Source organism: Puma concolor, chromosome B2, assembly GCF_028749965.1.
Source record: "Puma concolor isolate L17-30 chromosome B2, mPumCon1.1.hap2, whole genome shotgun sequence".
NCBI classification, from domain to species: domain Eukaryota; kingdom Metazoa; phylum Chordata; class Mammalia; order Carnivora; family Felidae; genus Puma; species Puma concolor.
The window spans coordinates 122960827-122983491 of NC_141671.1; the positions used below are offsets into that span (position 1 = coordinate 122960827).

General features: G+C 43.9%; 1 protein-coding gene across 1 annotated transcript in view; it reads right to left on the minus strand.

Annotated features, from left to right (window-relative positions):
* Nucleotides 1-22665, minus strand: part of SLC2A12 (solute carrier family 2 member 12) — a 59172-nt gene that overhangs the window by 10582 nt on the left and 25925 nt on the right. The window contains 2 exon segments of the mRNA XM_025925876.2: nucleotides 3646-3778; nucleotides 8514-8636. Of these exon segments, the coding sequence (XP_025781661.2) occupies nucleotides 3646-3778; nucleotides 8514-8636 (256 nt within the window).

The following is a 22665-nucleotide window of genomic DNA, read 5'->3' on the forward strand; positions in this document are numbered from 1 at the left end:
GCTGTCAGCACAGAGCCCGACGCGGGGCTCGAACCCACGAGCCGTGAGATCGTGACCTGAGCCTCGGTCGGATGCCCAACCGACTGACCCGCCCAGGTGCCCCTAAACATGCCCCACTGCCTTTAGCACCAACTCCAAACTCTTTACCAAGAAGGACGAGCCCCTTCCTGACTGTTCTCTGCCTTCTGCTCGGCACCCCCGTCTCAATCCTCTTGTCCTCTCCAGACCACACCAGCGAGTATACTGGCCTCCGCGTGTGATCCCCCTGTGTCTCGCGCATACACCTCTTTGCCCAGGCAACTCCTTCAGGATTCTCCTTCGGTATTATCTCTTTCAGGAAGATTTTATAGATGAGATCCTCCAATATAGGCGATCTTCCTTTGAGCCTGCCAACAACGCTAAATATTTGTAATAGTCTGTTTTCTTGCCCGCCTTCTAAAGAAGCTATGGATTCTTTGTCTCCTGCGTCTTCAGTTCTTTCCTAGAACGGTGTCTGGTGGAGAGCAGATGGTCAAAAAAGAGTTGAATGAGTAAGATGAAACCGTGGGGAAGGGAGTGGTGTGGTATAGCCAGTGGTGTGTATAGCCAGTCGGGCTCACTTATCTGAACACATACCTCTGCCTCTTCACATTGCACAGGCTCCATTCAACTGTAGATGAAACCACACCCTACAAGCCACAGATCAACACCTATTGTGTTCCACACGGTCATCCAAGCTCTAATCCCCCCACACAATGAATTCAGCATTGGCCTTGTTCATAGGTTATCAAATTGAACAGCGGATACTTTTCCACCATCCTCTAGCAATCAGGATTATGCTAGGCACCACACAGAGGTTCCGGAAGAAAGACAATGGGCAGAGGCCGCTCCTGGAAACCAAGACTTTACCACTTAGTTAAGGAGGGGGAACCCCTAGAGTCCTAGCTACGCCAGTAGAGAAGAAAATGGGACTTGAAAATGTGAAAAATCCAGGAGAGAGGAATGCTATCCAGGGCTGGCGTTATGCAGGGCTTCTAAGATGAGGCTTTGCATGGTCTCTCAAGGCATAAGGATGACCGGCTAAATCGGCAATGGTAACTATAATGTAGGAAGAGAAGGAGAAATAAAGAAGTAAGTATCAGTGAGGCAGGAGGGAAGCCAGGAAAGAAAACTGTTTCACAGGTGCTAAAAGAGAATTTCAAAAAGAGTAGGTGTGGAAGAGTCAGTGTGGTTAAAAACAGTTTTTTGTGTGCGTGTGTCCATCTCATCAAGAGACTAAGTCAATGTCTACAGCCCTTGATTCTGGGCTGGCCTTGGGACCTGTAGGATGCTAGAGAGTAACGCAGGTAATGCAGTGTGACTTCCAGAACGTATACCCCACAGGGTCTTATAGCTCCGGCTCCCACCGCCGTGGAATGCTGCCCAGAGTCTGCCGTGTGAGGAAGCCATGTTAGCCTGGAGGCTGAGGCCACGTGAAGGGCAATTGGAGCTCCCCACTGAGTCAGCACCTGCCACCATCCTGTGGCTGAGGCTCCCTTACACTGTCCACTAGGGCGGTCCCTCCTGCTGATGGAGACACATGAGTGCAGCCAGGCTAACCGAGCAGAGGCACCGCCCAAGCAAGCCCAAGAATCCTGGGAAATGGGAAATGGTGTATCTTGAGCCACCACATTTGGGGATGGGGCGTTCCACCTGAACAGACAGCTGATGTGAAACAGGTGACAGGGAAGAATTAGAGGTGAAGACTGAACAACAGATTTGGAAGTCTTTAGCGTCCTGGCCATCTAAGTCCCGGAAAAAGGCCTTGAATCTGAATCAAGTATTCAGATGAATGCATAAAGTTACCAAGGTCTGAGGCTACTAGTTATTGGAATCAGGTATCTGTGACAGTCTTGTTGAGATTCTGTGCTCTCCAAGAAATCCAGTCAGTTGGTTTCAACTAGCATAGGGCCAGGCAATGTGCTGATCAGGCCAAGGGTACAGCCGGCTTTCCTGACAATTACATATCTTCGTAGATGAGTAACCTTCGTTTTCATTGTGTTTTTTTTTAAAATGGGGGCCTTATCTGTATTAAAAAGTAATCCTACAATTTGATGTTTAACTTACAGCTTGAATTAAGAGAAAAGTCCTTCTGCTCACTTAAGTGAAATATTTACTTATGTATGTATTTATTTTTTAATGTGTATTTATTTTTGAGACAGACAGAGACAGGGCATGAATGGGGGAGGGTCAGAGAGAGAGGGAGACACAGAATCTGAAACAGGCTCCAGGCTCTGAGCTGTCAGCACGGAGCCCGATGCGGGGCTCGAACTCACGGACCGCGAGATCATGACCTGAGCCGAAGTTGGATGCTTAACCGACTGAGCCACCCAGGTGCCCCTTTAAGTGAAATATTTCAAAAAGGCAAACCACTCTCGGGGGCTCCTGGGTGACTCAGTCCGTTAAGCGTCTGACTCTTAATTTCGGCTCAGGTCATGATCTCACAGTTGGTAAGATCGAGCCCCGGGTTGGGCTCCATGCTGACAGCATGGAGCTTGATTGGGATGCTCTCTCCCTCTTTCTCTGCCCCTCCCCCCCCTTCTCTCTCTCTTTCTTTCTCTCTGTCTTTCTCTCTTTCTTCTCCCACCTCAAAAATAAATAAATAAACATGGGGAAAAAATGCAAACCACTTAAAAGTGTATAAAATAGAAAGCAAAAGTTTTCCAAACCCTACTCTACATGAATATGTACACGGCCAGCTACCATCAAATCACCTATCAGGTATATTCTTCCTTCAGGCAAAAGCTGAAGCATCACGGTGCCCACATTTCCTGTAGCAATCATACATTTTTCTCCAGCGCATTGAAAGACTTTCTGGAAGAAATTCCCAAACTGTAAATAAGTCATGCCCTCCCCGTATATTGAAACCCAAGAGAAAGAATCTCTCCATGTTCAAGTGTAATGATTTAATCCGAGGAAGAACGAGTTCCCCTTCATTCCTGGCCCCTGTGCATCACCTCCTTGCCCTCAGTTGAGCAGTCAGAGCTGTGAGCTCTGTTACCAAAACCAAAGAGTTTTCTACAGCCCCTGTCTAAGTTAAATGGTCTAAACAATCTCTCTATGTGAGATGCGTTTCACCAGTTTTCTGAATGCTATCCCTGCGAGAAACTCTTTATCTTCTTAAACTCGTTTTGATTGTGCCGCATTTGGAATGACTGCAGTCACTGAAACTCGAGTGCTCCTGATAATCTTAGCCTTAACAGGTGTTTAGGGCTTAAAGACAACCTACAAGTGTAATAGGAATAGAAGCCTGTGGTTCTGGCACGGGATGAACATGGCATTCCAAGACTTACCTGAAACCCCAAACAAACAAACAAACAAACAAACAAACAAAAAACCCCTCCTGGGTGGGGGACCCCGGGAGACGAGAGAGGTTCTTTGAACATTTCTGAAAAGGGCTTTGAAAAGTTCACCTGTTAGAAAGCACTGGTTATTCTAATTCCTTCGCTTGGTCACCCAGATTCAACACATGGCCCTAAAACCTGCAGTTGTGCTCTGAGATATGGCTTCACACCGTAGGGAATATCCTGAAATAATTTCAGATGTTATCATTATTCAGTTGTACATAAAAGCTGCATTTTTTTTGGACCAGAGTGTTGTGCAGAGAGCAGTGCATAGAATACTTACCCTTTGGCCAGCTCCGCTGATATCTGTTCCAAAGAGCATCCCTTCGTCTCAGGTATAAACACAACAACAAAAACCAGGGATGCGAGGCTCATGATCGTGTATATAAAGCACACCCATGGCAAGCCAATGAGATCTACAAAGGACAAAAGAGACTGATTAAAAATGTGGGTTTTGCTTTTTGTTTTTTATTTTAGAGAGAGAGAGAGGGAAAGCAGGGGAGAGGGAGAGAGAGAAAGAGAGAGAGAGAGAGAGAGAGAGAGAGAATCCTAAGCAGTTTCCACCCTCAGTGTGGAGCCCAACACAGGACTCAATCCCAGGACCTTGGGATCATGATCTGAGCCGAAATCAAGAGTAGGACACTCAACTGACTAAGCCACCCAGGCATCCCTAAAAATGTGTTTGGTGTTGCTTTGACCCACTTTGTGGACAGCTGCTTCTTAGAGCATATAAAAAACATGTGTATTTCCAAATACACTGGTAGGGTATATATCCAGGGAAATAGCAACTACAAATTAAAAATAGTCAACCTCTGTAAGTGTCATGTTTACCAACTACCCCAGCTTGCCCTGTCAAAGTAAATAGAAGCCTTGTGACTACCACCATTTAAATCCAATGCCATCGTGCCATCTTCCTGCTGAATATGCTCATTGCAAAAAAGAAAAAAGACTTCAAACAGCACAGAAACAGAGAAAGCAGAAGGTAAAATATCTCCTCTCTCTCTCTCTCCTCACCCCACAGTTCCCCTCCTGGGAGTACTGGCTGTAGCAGTTTGGTTTCTATTTGGTGGATATTTTAAAAGACATTTATACAGATGCACTTTTCTTGAAATGAGCTCACCCGTCTTTACCCTGACTCAAATACGTCACTCGTGTTGGCAATATTCATTTTAGTAGCTGGCAGCAGTTTTGTGATGCCTCTTCCTGGATTCAGAGAAAAAAGTGATAACTCCTTTTTTTTTTTTTTTTTTTTTTAACGTTTATCTATTTTTGAGAGACAGGGTGTGAGCAGGGGAGGGGCAGAGAGAGAGGGAGACACAGAATCCGAAGCAGGCTCCAGGCTCTGAGCCATCAGCACAGAGCCCGACGCTGGGCTCAAACTCACAAACTGAGAGATCATGACCTGAGCCAAAGTCGGACACTTAACCGACTGAGCCACCCAGGTGCCCCAGAAGTGGTAACAGTTCTAATGAAAGGCATTAGCTTGCTAAGATTCATCAACAAGAAGCCGCATCCTCTCCTGCCAGCCTGGTGTTTCCTCTGACTCCTTCTGGTCAAAGATACAGTCCTTTTGTAGTTACTGACCAAGGTTCGAGGCAAGTTAACTGGCGAGAAGCGGCCCCCAGGGCACTGGAGCCTGGCATGGGCACTGCGTTGCCCCGGGCTTAGCAGCAAGAAGTCCAGCCTGGCGGGGACTTGTGGGAAAGAAACTGGCTCTTAACAAACACAGGCTCAGACTGACCTCAGCCAGAGACAGTGCAAACAGCCCTTAACAGCCGCAGCCACGAATCCCGACTGGTCAGTCAGGGAAAAGTGCAGCGGGGAGGTTTGGGAATGCAGCGTGGAAGGATCTGGGCATATGAACCACCTGCCAGTCAGTGAGGTGAGGAGAAGCAGGAAGAAGGGACAGTGCTGCAGTTCTTTGGACAGTTTTTGTTTTTTTTTTTTATTTTTTTTTAACATTTATTTATTTTGAGACAGAGAGAGAGACAGAGCATGAACGGGGGAGGGGCAGAGAGAGGGAGACACAGAATCTGAAACGGGCCCCAGGCTCTGAGCTGTCAGCCCCGAGCCCGACGCGGGGCTCGAACTCACGGACCTCGAGATCGTGACCTGAGCTGAAGTCGGACGCTCAACTGACTGAGCCACCTAGGCGCCCCTGGACAGTTTTAATTAAAGTCCGATCCCTTGTGCTTTCCTTGCTGCTGGCACAGGCTTTCGCCCCAGTGAGGGCTTAATAAAGTGCTTGTAGAATCGGTCATCCTTTCCTCTCTGGGACATAAAACCGGAATATAGACAGTGGGGGAAAAAAAAGGTCACCTCATCGAATTCGTCCTCTGTTCTGTTTGAACACTTTCAGTAACATGGAGTTGATGAGTTGATGACTTCAGAGATTCTCACCGCACAGTGGGCTGGCCCAACTGTTACAAAGGCCTTCCTCACTCATTCTGAAGTCCAAATACTACCTTTCAAGAGCTCTGGCTCTGGTCCTGCTTTGCCCTCCGGGTCAGCTCTCCAGTCCCTTCGTCATGACAGCGTGACAGCCACGCAGGCACCTGAGCGAGCTCCCATCCATCCTTTCCCTGAGCATCTTCTCGCCCCAAACACCCAGGACTTTCGCAACTTTTCTGCACAGACCGCGGGTCACAATGCCCATCCAGGTGCCCTCCCGTGCTGAGTACACGGCAGCCCTCTTTTTTTATTTTTAAATTTTTTTTTAATGTTTATTTTTGAGAGAGAGAGAGAGAGAGACACAGAGTGTGAGTGGGGGAGGGGCAGAGAGAGAGGGAGACACAGAATCCGAAGCAGGCTCCAGGCTCTGAGCTGTCAGTACAGAGCCCGATGCGGGGCTCGAACCCACGAACTCTGAGATCGTGACCTGAGCCGAAGTCGGACGCTCAAGCGACTGAGCCACCCAGGCGCCCCTTGGGAAGTTGACTTTTGAAAGGAAGCACAGCTTTCCCTGTTCTCAGCAAATTCGTGTCCTGCCACTTTGCTTTTATGAGAGACCTACCTCGGTATCTGTTTTTGCTAACTGAGAAAAATCCAGAGAGGATTTTCGCTCTTAGGAAGTGCGAGTTGCTTTGCTTCAGGCCATTTTGGCTTCTGAGTGGTTTGGTAGACACACTCTACTTTTGAACAGCGGGAGAAACCTGTATGGAATTTCAAACGCAGCCCGGTGAAATGTCATCTACAGGTTCATTCCAGGATTTTTAAGTGAATGTGCTTTCCCAACGTTTGTTCTAAATGCAGGAGAACTTCTGAATGTGCATTAGCTCATCTTACACATTAGCTAGCCTTCCCAGAGACTTATGTCATCTTTTCCCATCCCTGATCGTTTCCATTCTTTCTTCTATTTTTTAATTACAATTTTAAGTATAGTTGACACACAATGTCACACTGGTTTCAGGTATCAGGTTAGCGATTGGACAAGTTGACACATTATGCCATGCTCACTCCATTTTTGCATTTATATTTCCTTTCTGCACATCAAGGGGCAGATAAGGGGTGTGTGTGTATGTGTGTGTGTGTGAAGGTGAAAGGTACAGGCCTATGCACGTGATCTGAGAAGGACACGCATGGTTGGTGCTAATGACCAGTTTCTTTGTTTCCTTTAATCTTAGGCTATTTCTAAAAAACGTGGGACATTTGAAAATGTTATGTAAAAACCCAAACCATGGTTAATGAATAACTCCAAAACTGAATTTCCAAAAGTAGATGTACTCAAAAAAAAGTGGTTGACAAGTATTCAGAAGCATAGATATAGACCTTTTCGAGTACACATCCACTTTTCAAAATTCATATTTTATATGTATTTTTTAATATGTATATCAGATACACATATAATGGGAAAAGGAAAGGAAGAGAACAGCTCCTTAGTAATTTTGGAAGATGCTGGGGAAACTGTCTCATTATTTTGAAAACTAGAAAATCAAGAGAAAACGTCAAGCATTTACCTTGCCTTTTTCCTACGATTCATCCTTTAGGGCAGGCAAATAACTAATGAGAAGAAATTCCTCCTTAGAGAAATATCAATGACAAAAATACAGAAGGAGCGATGCAATGAAAATAACGGATCTGGGGTGCCTGGGTGGCTGAGTCAGTTAAGCATCCGATTTCAGCTCAGGTCACGATCTCACAGTTTGTGAGTTCGAGCCCCTGTGTGGGGCTCTGGGTTGACGGCTCAGAGCCTGGAACCTGCTTCAGATTCTGTGTCTCCCTCTCTCTCTGTCCCTCCCCTGTTCGTGTTCTGTCTTTCTCTCTCTCTCTCTCAAAAAAAATGAATAAAATATTAACCAACAACACTTAAAAAAAAATAACGGATCTGGGTGATGATCCTCGAAGGGGCCTGCATGACAAAGTGGGACACAGACAGACAAGCAGACACACAGGGTGTGCCTTTGTGGCAGGACACCCTCCATCATCTGTGAAGGAGTTTATAGACAAACAAATGAGAAAATCTAAATCTGCTCTCAAGCCTCGAGATCTAAAGAGCAGTTCTCAGGAAACCCAAAAGACAGAAGGCCACGTGACATGACTATAATCAGCAAAACCCAGCGTGGGGAAAACTCTTTGAAACAAATGACCCAGTTTCTTCATTACAAATCCAAAGATGGGCAGGAAAAGGAGGAAATGGAGATGAAACCTACAAATTAGGAGCCATGTCAATCAACGGCAGATTGTGTTATTTGGATCGTGATTCAAACGAAGTATAAGAAAACATAAAAAGTGTATAAAAGACATAAAAAATAACACAAAATATAAAAAATAACTATAAGACATGGAAGAATGTGGATACAGACTCGATATTTGATACTAAGGGATTACTGTGAATATTTTTATTTCTGATAATGACCTTGCAGGTATAGGTTTTAAACGCCTGATCTTTTAGAGGTCCACGTGGAAATTTTATAGACAAAATGACGTCCTGTCTGGGATATGACCCAAAACAATTCGGGGAGAGAGAAGCTGGGGTTATAAACGAATTGAGAATGATAACTTTAAATTGGGTGGTCGGTACATCAGATACATCCTCTTTATGTTTGAATGTTTTAAAAATGTCCACAGTGAAATGTCTTTTAGGTGAGTGTGCTTCCCCAACATTTGTCCTATGAGCACAAAAGGTGTTAGAGGCAAACAGCAGGTCCTTACCGGTCACAGTCAAAAATGTCAGAGAGATGATGAGATTGATGCCCCAGTTCATGCTAGAAGTTAAAGCCATGGCTCGTCCTCTAATTCCAGCAGGAAAAATCTCGCTCAGTAGTAGCCAGGGCACTAGAAGAAAGGGAAGAGAGGGTGGGGAGCAGCGAAATTATCAAACACCCGTTGAAATGGAGGGCCAGCCCCCTGACCTCCGACCTCGGCTCTGGCCCTGAGTGGTTTATGGTTGGAGAGCAGGGCTTGGTCCTTCCTTGGCAGGAGGGAAGAGGACAGGCTTCCTGCTCCTCTCCAGCCAAGTGAGAAAGGATTCGGGAGAAACACCAACAGAGCCTGACAATCCTGGAGGAGGGGTGGGGCAGGGGTGGGGGGCGGAGGACAGAAAGCGCTGGTATGTGACACAGGACTGAGAAATGCAAATGGGAGGGGCAGTGGCTGGGGCCACCTGCCAGGGAGCAACCAGAGAGGCAGCTTGGGACCTCTGCCAAATACAGAGCCTCAGGGCCAGACCAGCGCTCTACCTGCTCCATGTCTGGGCCCTTCCCTATAATTTCCTTTGCCCCTGACCTTGGAGAAATCCAACATCATAGCTAATGAGTGGGTAGGAAATGGAGCCACGAAGGCAGGAGGAAGGAGGCTCTCTTATTCCCCCTTCTCCCACTTGGTCTTCCTGACCTGGGCAAGCTGAGTGGACAGAAGGTCTGAATTCAACAGAGCTCCGAAATTTGATTATTATACTTGACTTAATGTTTGAGTGTCTGAAAGGAGACTCTGGTCGGCACAAAAACTGACCAGAGCACTTTTGATTCTCTGGGAGTGACGGGGAGCATTATAGGACCCTCCTGATGGGATCAGGAGGGGCGGCCGAGGAGCAAACGCACTTGTCTTCTGCTTACAGCCTTTCGAGTCCAATCTGCCCTCATAAAGGCGCTACGGTTCGTACAACGGACGGAGCACGTCCCGAAACTTACTTCAAACGAGTCTCCTCAAATCTCACACGATAGGAACTAATACTATCCCTCTTCACAAGAGAAGAAACTCGGGCTGAAAGAGTTAATAATTTGCCAAGGTCACGGCGCTCACAAGTGGCACGGGTGCCACTGAGTCCTGGCGGTCAGTCTGTGAAACTCATGCTTTTTAATCACGGTGCTCTCTTGCTGGTGGCTCAATAAATATTTGTTAATGAATAAGTAAATGTGGAATCTAAGCCTTTGATTCTGAAGAAAGAAGGACGCAGGAGCTGCCCCAGCCCGGGCTCACTGCTGGCTAAGTCACCTTGTGTTGGAAAGCCATCAGTCACATACAGCCCAGATGTACCGTCCTAGCCCAGTGGAGGTGGGGGGTGGGGGCGGGGAGAAGCTTGAAGCCAGGGAGGGGCCCCCCTGCGGGCAACCACTGGGAGGGATCATGTGGGAACCAAGCTGTCAGCTGTGCCTCTAATTTAACAACTTGGCTCGCATGACAAGAGCAGGCTCTGGGCTGAAAACATCTGCTCATAGTAAATTTGCTGTTTCAAAGTAAGAAAAACAAATTGAATTATAGAAGAGAGCTGGAGAAACATTTTTTTTTCTTGATTACCTTTTCCACGTGAATCCGTATCGAGTTACCTTTAGGGCATGGAAGATACTTTAAACAAAAGGAACACGATGATCATTGTTTTAATTAACAGGGAATTCAAAGTCAACATTTTGTACCCCTCCCCTCCGCTTCCTACTTGCAAAAAAAAAAAAAAAAAAAAAAAAAACAAAAAACTTTATTGGGTTCTTGCAGATTACACCCGAGGTAGGATCACTTTGCTCTTAATGAGACCAAAGCAGTGCTGGGGTAACCTTGTCTGGGGCTTTGTTAAGACTGGGGATCTGGCTCTGACGGTTGTGTGATTCTAGCAAAGTCTTTGTAATGACCTGCCCTTGGACAAATGCAAGATGAATTTATGTATATGCAATTTCTTTGGAGCTAAATAATCTACGCCACAGACCAATCCCCTCTGCCCCTTTCTGCCATCGTTTTTTGTCAAGGTAGAGCGGAGGGTCTCTTATCACCTTTTGCTCTAGCAGCCATAAGGAGGAGGTGGGGGATGGGTCACTCTTTCATTCTGTTTTCTGGAGGAGTTCGCACAAGTTTGCTTTATTTTTTTTAAAAAACGTTTTAAATGTTTACTTATTTTTGAGAGGGAGAGACAGAGCATGAGCGAGGGAGGGGCAGAGAGAGGGAGACACAGAATCCGAAACAGGCTCTAGGCTCCAGGCTCTGAGCTCTCCGCCCAGAGCCCCACTCGGGGCTCGAACTCACAAACCGTGAGATCATGATCTGAGCCGACACTTAACCGGCTGCGCCACCCAGGTGCTCCTCACACAGGTTTTCTTGGTCTACTTTCATCCCCACTTCGTCACCTCTGAAACTCCCTCCTTCCCTCCCCAGTTTCATCATGACCTCCTCTGGGAATTATTTGGTGGGATTTTGGAAAATCATTGCTGGGGTCATCAGACCCACACTGACATCGGATGAAAATGAGCTGATCTTTCTGTCGTAGAAAGTGGTAGAGCTCGCCAACAAGAAGATGGGACAGTTTCCTAAAGCCCTAGTTACAAGCACTCAATCTGAACTGTCAGAGGCTTCCTGAAAGGACCCACAGTCTACACTGAAAGCCTGGGTACTAGGTGTGCATTCAATTCAGCACCTGAGCCAGCTTCTCGGCAGTTGAACCAGTCAGTGAGCAATGAACTGAATGTTGAGAGAGGGACTTTCCTTCGTCTCTGATAAGAGCTTGTCAGGCAAACCTTGCGCCTGACGTTTCCAAAAATAATGCATCATTGTGGAAAGCTTCCACTTCTTTTTTGATCTAATAGAAAGAATTCAAGAATCGATACCTTGGCTTATCTAATATTGACAAACTGGGTGCTGTAGCAGTTGACAAGCATTTTGACAAGGATGGTTCAACCTCCCAATAAGAAGCCTGTTAAGTCAAAAATAAGGATTTCAATTGTTAAAACTATTGTTAAAATTGTTGATATTATTTTAACAATGAGTTCAGCACCCTAAAATCACAGACTTCCAAAATCAGAAAGTGAAATAAAGTTCTGAAGATGGTCCTTGCAGCAAGGGAAAACTTCCTGAAAGGATAAGAATCTTTCCACGGCAGCCTCAGGAGCAAGATGATGAAAAGCCTCCACGTTCCCTGGGAAGGGGCCACGACAAAGCGGAAAGAATGGAGAAGCTCTGTATCAGTTCACAAGGAAGGAGCGCGGAGATGTAAAATGTCACATGGGGATTTACTATGTTGATATTGGTAATGGCAAGTAGAAGTCTTCTGAAAATCAGCAACGTTGCGTTCTCATGAGATGGCCTCATCGCTCTCCCAGGGAAAATTGAGCTATTGACACATGGCACCGTGAGGAAGTGCTGGCTCTCTCTGGGAGTCCTTGTTCTCCCCTTCCCTGATGACAGAGTCAGAGGGGATGCTTAGTGCCCACTGCATAGCCAACTCTTCTACAATGAGTGCCACCGCTACAGTTTAGCAGACCCTGAAACAGTCCTCCTTGATTTCTGTTATTCCACCTTTAACCCTGACGTTCCAGGACTACCTTGGCAATTCGTGCCTCCATAAATGTCAGTCTGCACATGCCTTTTTTTTTAATGTTTATTTTTTTAGTTTTTTTTTATGTTTATTTTTGAAAGAGAGAGAGAGACAGAGTCTGAGTGTTTGTGTGTGTGTGTGGGGGGGGGGGTGGGTGCAGAGAGAGAGAGGGAGACACAGAATCCGAAGCAGGCTCCAGGCTCTGAGCTGTCAGCACAGAGCTTGACGCGGGGCTTGAACCCACGAGCTGCGAGATCACGACCTGAGCTGAAGTCGGCCACTTAACCAACTGAGCCACCCAGGCGCCCCAATGTTTATTTATTTTTGAGAGAGAGTGAGAGAGACAGAGCACGAGCAGGGTAGAGGCAGAGAGAGAGAGAGAGAGAGAGAGAGGGAGAGAATGTGAGGCAGGCTCCAGGCTCTGAGCTGTCAGTACAGAGCCCAATGCAGGTCTCGAACTCACGGACCATGAGTGCGCAACCTGAGCCAAAGTCGGATGCTTAACTGACTGAGCCACCCAGGTGACCCTCTGCACAGGTCTTCAAGGCTTTCTTTTGTGGCTGCGAGGATAGAGGAGATTTTGGACTTGCCAGGACACAATTTGTCCACAAGTATTGGAACTTGTATTTCACATGCTACTGAATCACCACGGCTGCCCGTCAGAACGCGGCTGATCCGGGTGAGATCTGCAGACAGTGTTGACGGCCGGACACAGTGTCAAAAAAATATGTTGATGTATCTCCATGTGAGTGGAGGACAAGGACTTGCATTGGTAGAGGCCATCAGTGGAGATGACCCAGCCCACCCAAAGGTAAACTGCCTGCTTATCTCCACCCCCTCCACATGAGCCACCAAGGCTATCACTTATCAGACCCGGCGGCTCTCCAGGCACACCTTCCATTTGGCTTGAGCTTTTCCTGAACCTCCTGGCATGCTAGCTCCAGGTTTGAAAAGTTCGTGGAGGTCTTAAACTCTTACCAGAGAATTCCTAGCAACTTTGGAGGAAGTTCTACACTCAGGGTGCAGAGTTTTCAACAACCTGACTTGCTGAGAAATCAGTGTTCCACACTCTGCAGAAGTAAAGCTAAATCCCATGACTTTTATTGCCTATGCAAACAGCACAGGGCACACCTAGCTCTCTGTCTGCCAAGAGGTCCTTTAAATATGAATGTCAGAGGGAAATAGGCCCATTTCCTCCCAACCAGATGTTTAAATCCTGGCTTCGGAAGTTCCCTAAATAGGATAAGTGTGCTCTTTAAAAGTACTCTGCACTGTAGAGCACCATTTCCAACATCAGTGATGACGCAATAGCTTTCGCTTATTTTTATTTTTATTCTTATATTCTCCTTTCTCTCAGTCTCTCTGAGTTTTGCTCATGCCTGGCCTCTTCTCAAATATTTTATTCAAGAATACTATTTTGTATTACTTAAACAAACCAAGAAAAGCAACAAAAGAAAGTCTCAATGTTCCCTAATCTTTCTATCTTCATGATCTCTAGTCAACACCAACTGATTTTTTGAAAATATTGTAGGGGAAATTGGAATAAATCGAATAACCCTCCGTTTAAAAAATGCCAGAATTGATCATGGAACTCCTTTGTGAGCAGGAACCAGTTGGAAATAAGAAAAAGCTAATGGCAGTGGTCTTCAAACTTTCTTCTTGTGTAACCTTTAAAATAATTTGAAAAACTAAGTACTTTCTTTCTTTATAAGCCAGCATCAAACTCCCTTTCACCATAAATTTAACTGATAGCAAAGAATGCAACTTCTATGGTATTATACACTCTAATACAAAATAGAACACTTATCATTCTATGAAATACCATACCTATCTGATATTCATCATCATCCATTTAAAAAATACAGGAATAAGGTATTTAACATCAATTTTATATAGTTTTTCACCTTGAACTTGGTATTTTATCCTTTTGTAATGTATTTATAAACTTGAAAGTCTTTTGGTCACTCCATCATAATTCTCTGAAAAAAAATTACCTTAAATTGAAATTTTAGGGATTTTTAAATTTCCTCTAAGAGATTTTGGTATTTTTTCCCTCAGGTATTAACACAATAATTAATACAAAATGGATGAAAATTATAGAAATACGTTACAAATCTTTAGAAATAACTATCAGATATGAAAAGTGAAATGTATTGAAAAAAAGCCTCTCTTAATTGACCGGGGAGTTTTTTCTTTATCATGTATGTGTGGGTGAATGTCACTTCTAGAACAATATGGTACATTTCTACTCTTTAGATGAAATTTATTGTTCTCAAGGATAATGAAAAAAGATGGGGAGTTGAAGAAATTTTATCACAGCAGTATCACTCAGTTCTCTGCATTAACAAAACAAGTTTTTTGTAATGATATATCAGCTCATAACTTGGTTAGCTCATTCTTTAATTTTGTTGAAAGTAAATTATTGGAAATATCTAGGTTTATGAAAAGATGATTATCTAGTCATTCTCATTTTTCCATACCATACCTACAGCAATATTTCCTTTTTTTTTTACTCAGTATATGAAATTTATTGTCAAATTGGTTTTCATACAACACCCAGTGCTCATCCCAAAAGGTGCCCTCCTCAATACAGCAATATTTCCAATCATTTTTTTGATTAGTGCTCCTGAGGTTTTTATAATTTGGGACATGTGTCATAATAAAAAGGTTTCCTGATGGGTAATGGGTGTGCTTTAACAACAGTTATTACAATGGAGATGAGGAAGAAGAAAATTTAGGGAACAGATTTTCCCTAAAGAATCAAGAAATTTATTTTCTTTGATGTACCATTGAAGGAGTACTCTGGAAAATGAACCTCTAGGAGTATGACTATCCCAATTTTCGGACCACTGAACTAGGATTCAAAACGAAAAATAAAAAAAGGGGTTACGAGAAATTAGTCTTTTCTTGTCTAAACTATAACTTGAATGTCATGCTTCAGAGCTAATACATTATGCGGCGCTTTTTTGATGATTGTTTTGGGCTTAATCAGAAAGGTATTCTGGTTTTTAAATGTTGCAAATATTCCTCGGAAAAATTCTTAACATCGTGCTCCGGAAAACATAAAGTAGCAAAGGAATGCTTGGGTTGATCAAGACAGTATTACAACCTTAGTCTGTTACTCTTTCACATCTTTACTGTGTGATATTCACAGGCTTCAAGGGCACAGGGCTACGCTGTGGTGCCGACTGAGAGGGAAGTTCAGCACTTGTTTTATGGGAACAGTTGCCCATGGTAACGGAACTGATGGTGTCATTTCATTAAGTGTTGAGTTGTGCTCATGCTACAAAAATGCAATTTTTACTCTGCTGCTGTTAGGTACTGGTTTCCTGCTTCGTGTAACTCCAAAGAGGAAAACAGGATCTCACTGGGCAAGGGCACATATTTCTTTCAGCACGGAGCCCGACGCGGGGCTCGAACTCACGGACCGTGAGATCGTGACCTGAGCCGAAGTGGGACGCTTAACCCACCGAGCCACCCAGGCGCCCCAAGGGCACATATTTCTTTAAGCCTTTCCTCTTTCGCTCAGATGCAAACTTAGTATAAAACTATTCAGATGCCATTTTTAAATTTACTTTGCATTATTTTAATGACTCACATCAGAGCACCAAATAAATCACCATTTTCATCAATCAACATGGCCTTTAACTTCATTAATTGGAAAAAGTGGAAGAGTACGGGTGGGAATATTGGTGATAACTAAAACCTAAGATTTAAAAGAAAAAAAATTTGGAAAGATCTTAAACTTACACACTTAAACTTAACACAGACTAATGTGTGAATATGATTGTTTAATGGCTACAGTTGATAATAAAACACCCACGTTTGTAGCATAATAATTTGGGGGACACCTCGTGGCTCAGTGAAGCATCTGACTTCAGCTCAGGTCATGAGCTCACGGTCTGTGGGTTCGAGTCCCGCATCAGGCTCTGTGCTGACAGCTCAGAGCCTGGGACCTGCTTCGGATTCTGTGTCTCCCTCTTTCTCTGCCCCTCCCCCCCCCTCTCTCTCTCTGTCTCTCAAATGTAAACATTAAAAAATTAAATAAATAAAATAAAGCATAATAATGTATGCAGTATGCCTTTTCTCTAAAGGTATGTAACTACCCTATAAGAATTGGAGGGAAAAAAGATGATCATTGAAACTGCCTTTAACAGTCATGATTCTGAATATTAAAGCCCTAGAGCCTAGGAGGCAATATGAAGAATACTGAAATCTTTTTTGAAACATTCAATGTACTCTGGTCTGTATGCTTCTGTGTTCTAAACCCAATATATCTTAGAGTGAAGCAGCTTCCAAATTAGAACCTGCTGTTTCACATCCCGGAACTATCAAAATCTTTAGCTATGCAAACATCACATGAACAATTGCTTTTTGAAGAACTAGAGTTATTTGGGTATAAAATCTAAATTTGAATGTTATGGCAGAGGAGTCTTATGCTTCCTACTGCTAACCCATCCTCCAAAAAGCTGGCTAGACTCCATAAAACTAAACCACACAAAAAGTTAGACTCTACAGTTTTTGCAACTTAAAAAAATTCTGGTTTCTTATTGAAAACATTAAATCAGCTTTTGGGGGTTACTTGACTCGACAGACAATTCTCTGTGGCTCTCTCGCAGTTCTGCATATCTTCTGAGCAAAAGCACTGTCTTTGGTCTGGGCTGTCTTTCTAAGGATTTTTGTGTAACAAACAGCCTTGGAAGACAGAGATAGGGTCTCCTCCGGAGCAAAGGTTTGTTTACAATCCAATAAATTAAAGATAATGTCTTCCATGGAAGAAATCAGGCTGGCTTACTGTCTATTATAAAAGTTTCGGGTTCCCTAGGCTTGGGGCCCCTCTTCTCAAAAATAACCCATAATATGTGCAGGGATTATCTCGTTCTCTTTGTGGTTAGCTTGTTTTCTGTCGTTAGCTTGTTGTCTGTCGTTAGCTTGCAAGTGGGCTAAAATATCAGCCAGTTTACAGTTCTTGAGAGTTTGATTACTTGTGGCAATGGTATGATTTTTCTACAAAGATCTTTTATTACTAACTGTGGACTGCCCATTTACATCTGATGGATTCAATGGGATCGTTAAGCCCGAGATAATCCATTGAAATATTTCTGTAAACTCTAATATTAATTAAAAAGCAAAAACAAGTCTCAAATGCCAGGTTCAGATTTTCACATATTTCTCTTAGGAAAACTGTGAAGGAATTGACTCAAATTTTTTCTGTAGAGTCAAGTTTAAATACACCTAATTACTAAACCAAGGTATGTAACATTATTCCATGACATTGCTAATCTTAATCTTTGTTTTCAAAGGAAGGGCTGGGTCTTGTATTTGGGGAAAACAATAGAAATCTGGAGATGAATATTTTGTATAACACTACAACTTTTTAATGGCCTTAATTTTAGGAAATTTAAAATGTAAAACTTCTTAGGTCATGAAATATTGGAGATGGCCTTGCATCCGGAATTGAGTAGATTTATTCAGATATAATTTTTGGTGAAAGGTACACAGGGTTCTATACACCATACATGCATCTCTAATTCCCTATACACTGACTCATATACCAGAGGAGATCAGGATGTATCAACCCCAAACTAGACAGAGAGCTCCCCTTTAGTCCCAGAAGCTGAGAGAGTTCCAGAAACACTTTTTTGACTCCTACAACACATATTTATTGCACCCCTGCTGTGGGCTAGGCCCTAGGTTAGGCTGGAGGAAACAACAATGAACAAGATAGAAGTTGTGTACACATAGGACATATAGTCTGAATTAGTTGCACCAACGTAGAAGAGTGGACAGGTGGGTGTTTCTCAGCCTACCTCACACCTTTCACCAAAGCTTCAGGACCTTCACTAAGCCATGTCTGGTTTCCTAGGAAGCTCTCTTGACTGCAGGTAATCCAGAATTAAAAGATATTTTAAGGCCCAAATCTATTCATTTTAGTCTTGACCCAAGTGGAATAGTGTATAGAAGGGAGGTGATGAGGACCGTGGCATCATAATTCAACATAGGGCCGGGAGGTACTTCCCGTGTGTCCTGACATGGCTTGAACAAAACGCCTGCTGCGGTCAGTGGTGGCATTATCAGAACTATTCACGTCTTGTCTGACATTTATTAGCATAATAATTAGCTGTATTGAGTCCACACTGGACGTCAGGCACTGAACTAGGAATGCTTGATATAGATTGCCTCACTTAACCCCACGATTACACTGTGAGGCAGACAGTATTGTCCCATTTTCTAGATAAGGAAATTGAAACCTCGAGAGATGAACTGACTTGCCCAACGTTCCATACCCTGGACCTGAGATTCGAGGCCAGGCAGTCAGATGTCAAAGCCTGGTCCGAATTCAAATACCCCGTGGTATGGCCTCAACAGGCTTTCTTGCTGTTCTGCCAAATCTTCAGTCAAGCTCATGTCCCCTCAAGGCCCCTTGACCTGTCATCACCCCTGATTCAAACTCCCTGTCCCCAGATTTTCACACCACTTTCTTCATACAAGCATTGGCCCAATGTCACCACACCAGAAAGGCTTTCTGTGACCTTTTGACCTCCTCCACACAGGCTGTTCCATTTATCCTTTCCATTATTTCTTTACTACTCTTACCTAAAGCTAGATGTGAGCATTTCTCTCCTCTTGACAGTGTATCACGCATGTAGTCATTTTCTTGCTTATTGCCTGTCCCCATCACTGGGCTCACTTGGGCACATCGTGGGCCTCGCTCACCCACCCCGAATCGCCACACCTGTCACTGAGCCCCATATGTCATGGGTGAGCAATACACATATGCCGCATAAGCGAGTGAACTGATGACCCCCCCCCCCCCCCCAGTCGCTGCTTCCTCCCTCTCCCTCCGCCTCTGGGTCCCCGCAAGTCGCTTTCTTGCTGGAACTTCTGCCTATTTAGTAGAAGGGCTCTGGGAGGCTCATTGGTGGCACCTGTCACTCAGCCTGCAGTGTAAGGTTGTGCTTGAATGGGTGAATACAAAGGTAGTTAACAGATAACAGCCACAGTCTCATTACCGAACTTAGCATGTGACGTCGGACAAATTCCTTCCATCTGCTTTCATGAATAGAGACTAGTCATGAGATGGAAGAGGTTAATTCATTAATTTATGAACATAGTAAGGTTTGGATTTTAAAAAGCCCTAATTATTGTGAAAAGAACAGCCACACACATTTTTCTGTGTTACGGTGGCCACTTTAAGGAGGGCTGGGTTTCTACACAAATGTCACCTCAAACGAACTCATGAGCTAATAATTCCACGCCTCGGGTTTGGGCTCATCTGTGCTTTACTTTTGAACGTGAGTCAAAGGGAAATCTTCCTGTGGGTCTATGTCCTCACAGTGTAAGGAACCTCTGGTTCAACCCTGAAGTTTGAACCATGATGGACAAATATTCTGTAATTAGAAGGAGCTAAGTGACGTTCGATCAGGACCACCCCAGAAGCACAGGCGAGGGTAAGATTCCTATTTTGAACGTATTTTAAAGTGAAAAACGAGGTATGGAAAGTAGAATGTTAAATAAATGTCTCTAACAGAAGCAGTGGCATCTATATCCTGATTTCTTTTGATGGAAGAGTTTTTGGATGAGTAACAGAAAAATGGAAGGCAGAGACTTTAGACCATGAGCCCTTCAGCAAGCGGATTAAGACTATGGATTCCTTCCCTGAATAGTATATTAGACGCATACAATAAAATACATAAGATTACTTGGTACCGACCAAATTCATGCCCCCTCCTGAATTCAAATTCTAGGCCGAGCTTTATGATGTTACACGGAGGGAAACAGAGGACCAGAAAACAAAATGATGTAGGGCATGTACTTTAACCTAAAAATAGAAACACTTTTTTTTTGGCTGAAGAAACTATGTTGTGATCTAATACAATTAAGGAATGTTGTTCTAAGCCAATCCAGATTTAAGAAGACTTAATAAAAACAGTTTAATCTTGCTTTCAATTTTACTTTAGAAAAGCAGCTAACTCCCTTTATACACAAAGGATTTGCATCTATTACAAGCAATAAACTCTTTAAATGAAATACCTGGGCAATAATCACATGAGATTAGTAAGTTTTATTATGCATTTAAGATCTGGTATGAAAACCTTGCTCCTAATAAAAATCTTTAAACTCCAACTGGCTTGCAAGGTTTATACTAATGCTCTAGAATACAATTTTGGTGACCAAATTGGAAATCCTAGGTTACGTTTTCTTTAAAAAGAAAAAAACTACAACATAATATACAGACATAAATGACTGACTCTTGGCAAAAAAAAAAAAAAAAGGACAGTTACCAGATCCCTTCTGAAAACTCTAGAAGAATCAATAACCCAAACCACGTGTATGAAATAACCACTGGTTCTCACCAGAGGGGAAGGTTTGGGGTTCTGCCTCAGACTGCGTGCCCCCACAGATTCATGAGTGAATACCCAATCTTTAGGCTTCTTTCTTTTTTTGTTTTTAAATAATGTTTAGTTTTGAGAGACAGAGAGAGACAGTGCATGAGTGGGGAAGGAGCAGAGAGAGAGGGAGACACAGAATCCGAAGCAGGCTCGAGGCTCTGAGCTGTCAGCACAGAGCCCTGTGGGGGCTCGAACTCACGAACCGCGAGATCACGACCTGAGCCGAAGTCCGACTGAGCCACCCAGGCACCCCTAAGCTTATTTATTTCTTTCACTCAACATGTACTTATATGGCACTCTGAGTGCCAGTCTTTAAGGACTCCATTATGAGCCGATTTAATCTTAACAAGGCTATGATTTAATTATTAATCATATCCGTATTTACAAGTGATAAAAAATGAGGCACAGAGAAGTTAACTAACTTCCTCAAGGTTGCACAGCTAGCAGAGTGGAGATTCACCTCCAGGCAGCACCCTACTCCAAAATCCACACTTTTCCTTTTCTTAGTAATTGAACCCATATCTTGTTACCTACATGTCACCCAGCTCATCCTTAGAACTGCAATTATAAGCTGGGGAAACCATGAGACAAAGGGTCATTTCTTCTCCCACACCCAAACCTCCTTCGACCATGAGATTCTCTACCTCCTTAGCAGAAAGAACTCTCTTCTCTTTCTAGCAGCAAAAGGTAGAGATGTCCAGGAAAAACTGGGGCTACTTTTAGATACTCTGAGTCGGAAATTCCCCAATAATGCTTCACGACTTGACAAAGAAAAGCCCTAAGTGCCTCTCACTACCTCTTTTCAAGGCCTCCTCACTTCCCTATATCGTATCTGACGGGCCAAACCAGAAAGAGATTTTTTGGAAATATGCCCAAGTGATGGATTGTTCCGCAAAGAGCCTCGCGATGGTGGCCAGCAGGGATAGCTCATGTGGTGCCTCGCCTGCCCTGGAAGGCTTGACACACGTAAAAACCACACTTCGAGATCTTTCTTATGTTTGTATCCCATTTTAAAACTCCTTTTCCCCCAAGTCCTCCTCTTAGAAACACACATGCCTTCCTTCATGGTTTTCAAACAGACTTACGTAGTGCTCACTTAAAGGAGGAGAAGGAAAAAAAATAACATGAGATGTCATTTCTTTCCCCAAAGGCCTTATTCTAATAACGATGTTTGGTTAATAAGCCAAAACAAACATAACGAAGCAATACACTTCATCATTAAGGCCTCAGTGGTGTTATCACACATGTGACTTCCACTTACACCAGACTCAACAGCATCCCAAACAGTCGCACGTGCTTCAACTCACTTGGCACTCACTCTACCCTGTGAGATCCCGCAAGGGTCATTATGCGCAATTCATAGATTAGAATCAGCTTCAGAGAAGATAAATGGCTTTAAGATCCCACGGCCCGTAGGTAGAAGAGCTGGAATTAGAAGAACCCAGCTTTTCTGATTTTACATTCAGGCTCTTCAGTGGCCCCGGACCAGACCTATCTACACTAGAAATACTTCGTAGTGCATACAAACAAAGACCTCTAAGAAACCGAGTGAATCAGACCTATCTACACTAGAAATACTTCGTAGTGCATACAAACAAAGACCTCTAAGAAACCGAGTGAATTCCTAAAGGAGACAACACTTACACTGAGCTCTAAAGATAGGAGAGATCTGGGAAGAGGGGAGGGGGAAGGAAAAGGAACCATAACAAGGGCGTGTGTCTCTCGACCGGGGTGTGGAGCCGTGGAGATACAGCAGCGCCAAGAGGTAAAGCGTGACCTCACTACACGAGGGCAGGGCTGCCCCTCCCTTTGCCGTCCATTCGGAGTCTACACGTGCTTCTCTATGAGTGGTGGCACCGGAGCACAAGGCCACTGACTACAAAATGGAGCTGGGGAGATGATGGAGGGCCTTGGAAATCATACCATCTTTCCCTCAGAGATGGGTGAAGGAGTAATAGAAAGAGGATGGATGAGGCTCCAGATGCCTGGGGATCTGGTCCCACGTCTGTGTGCTCTCAATCTCATGGACTTCTTTCTTGTCTATAAAAGGAATACGTTGGACTAGGGAATGTCTAATCTTCATTTCATCTTGAAAGGCATTGGACTTCTCTGATGTGGTAGAAAGCAGGAAACCATGGAAGATTTGTGAGCTGTGGTGGTATGAGGAACATGGTAT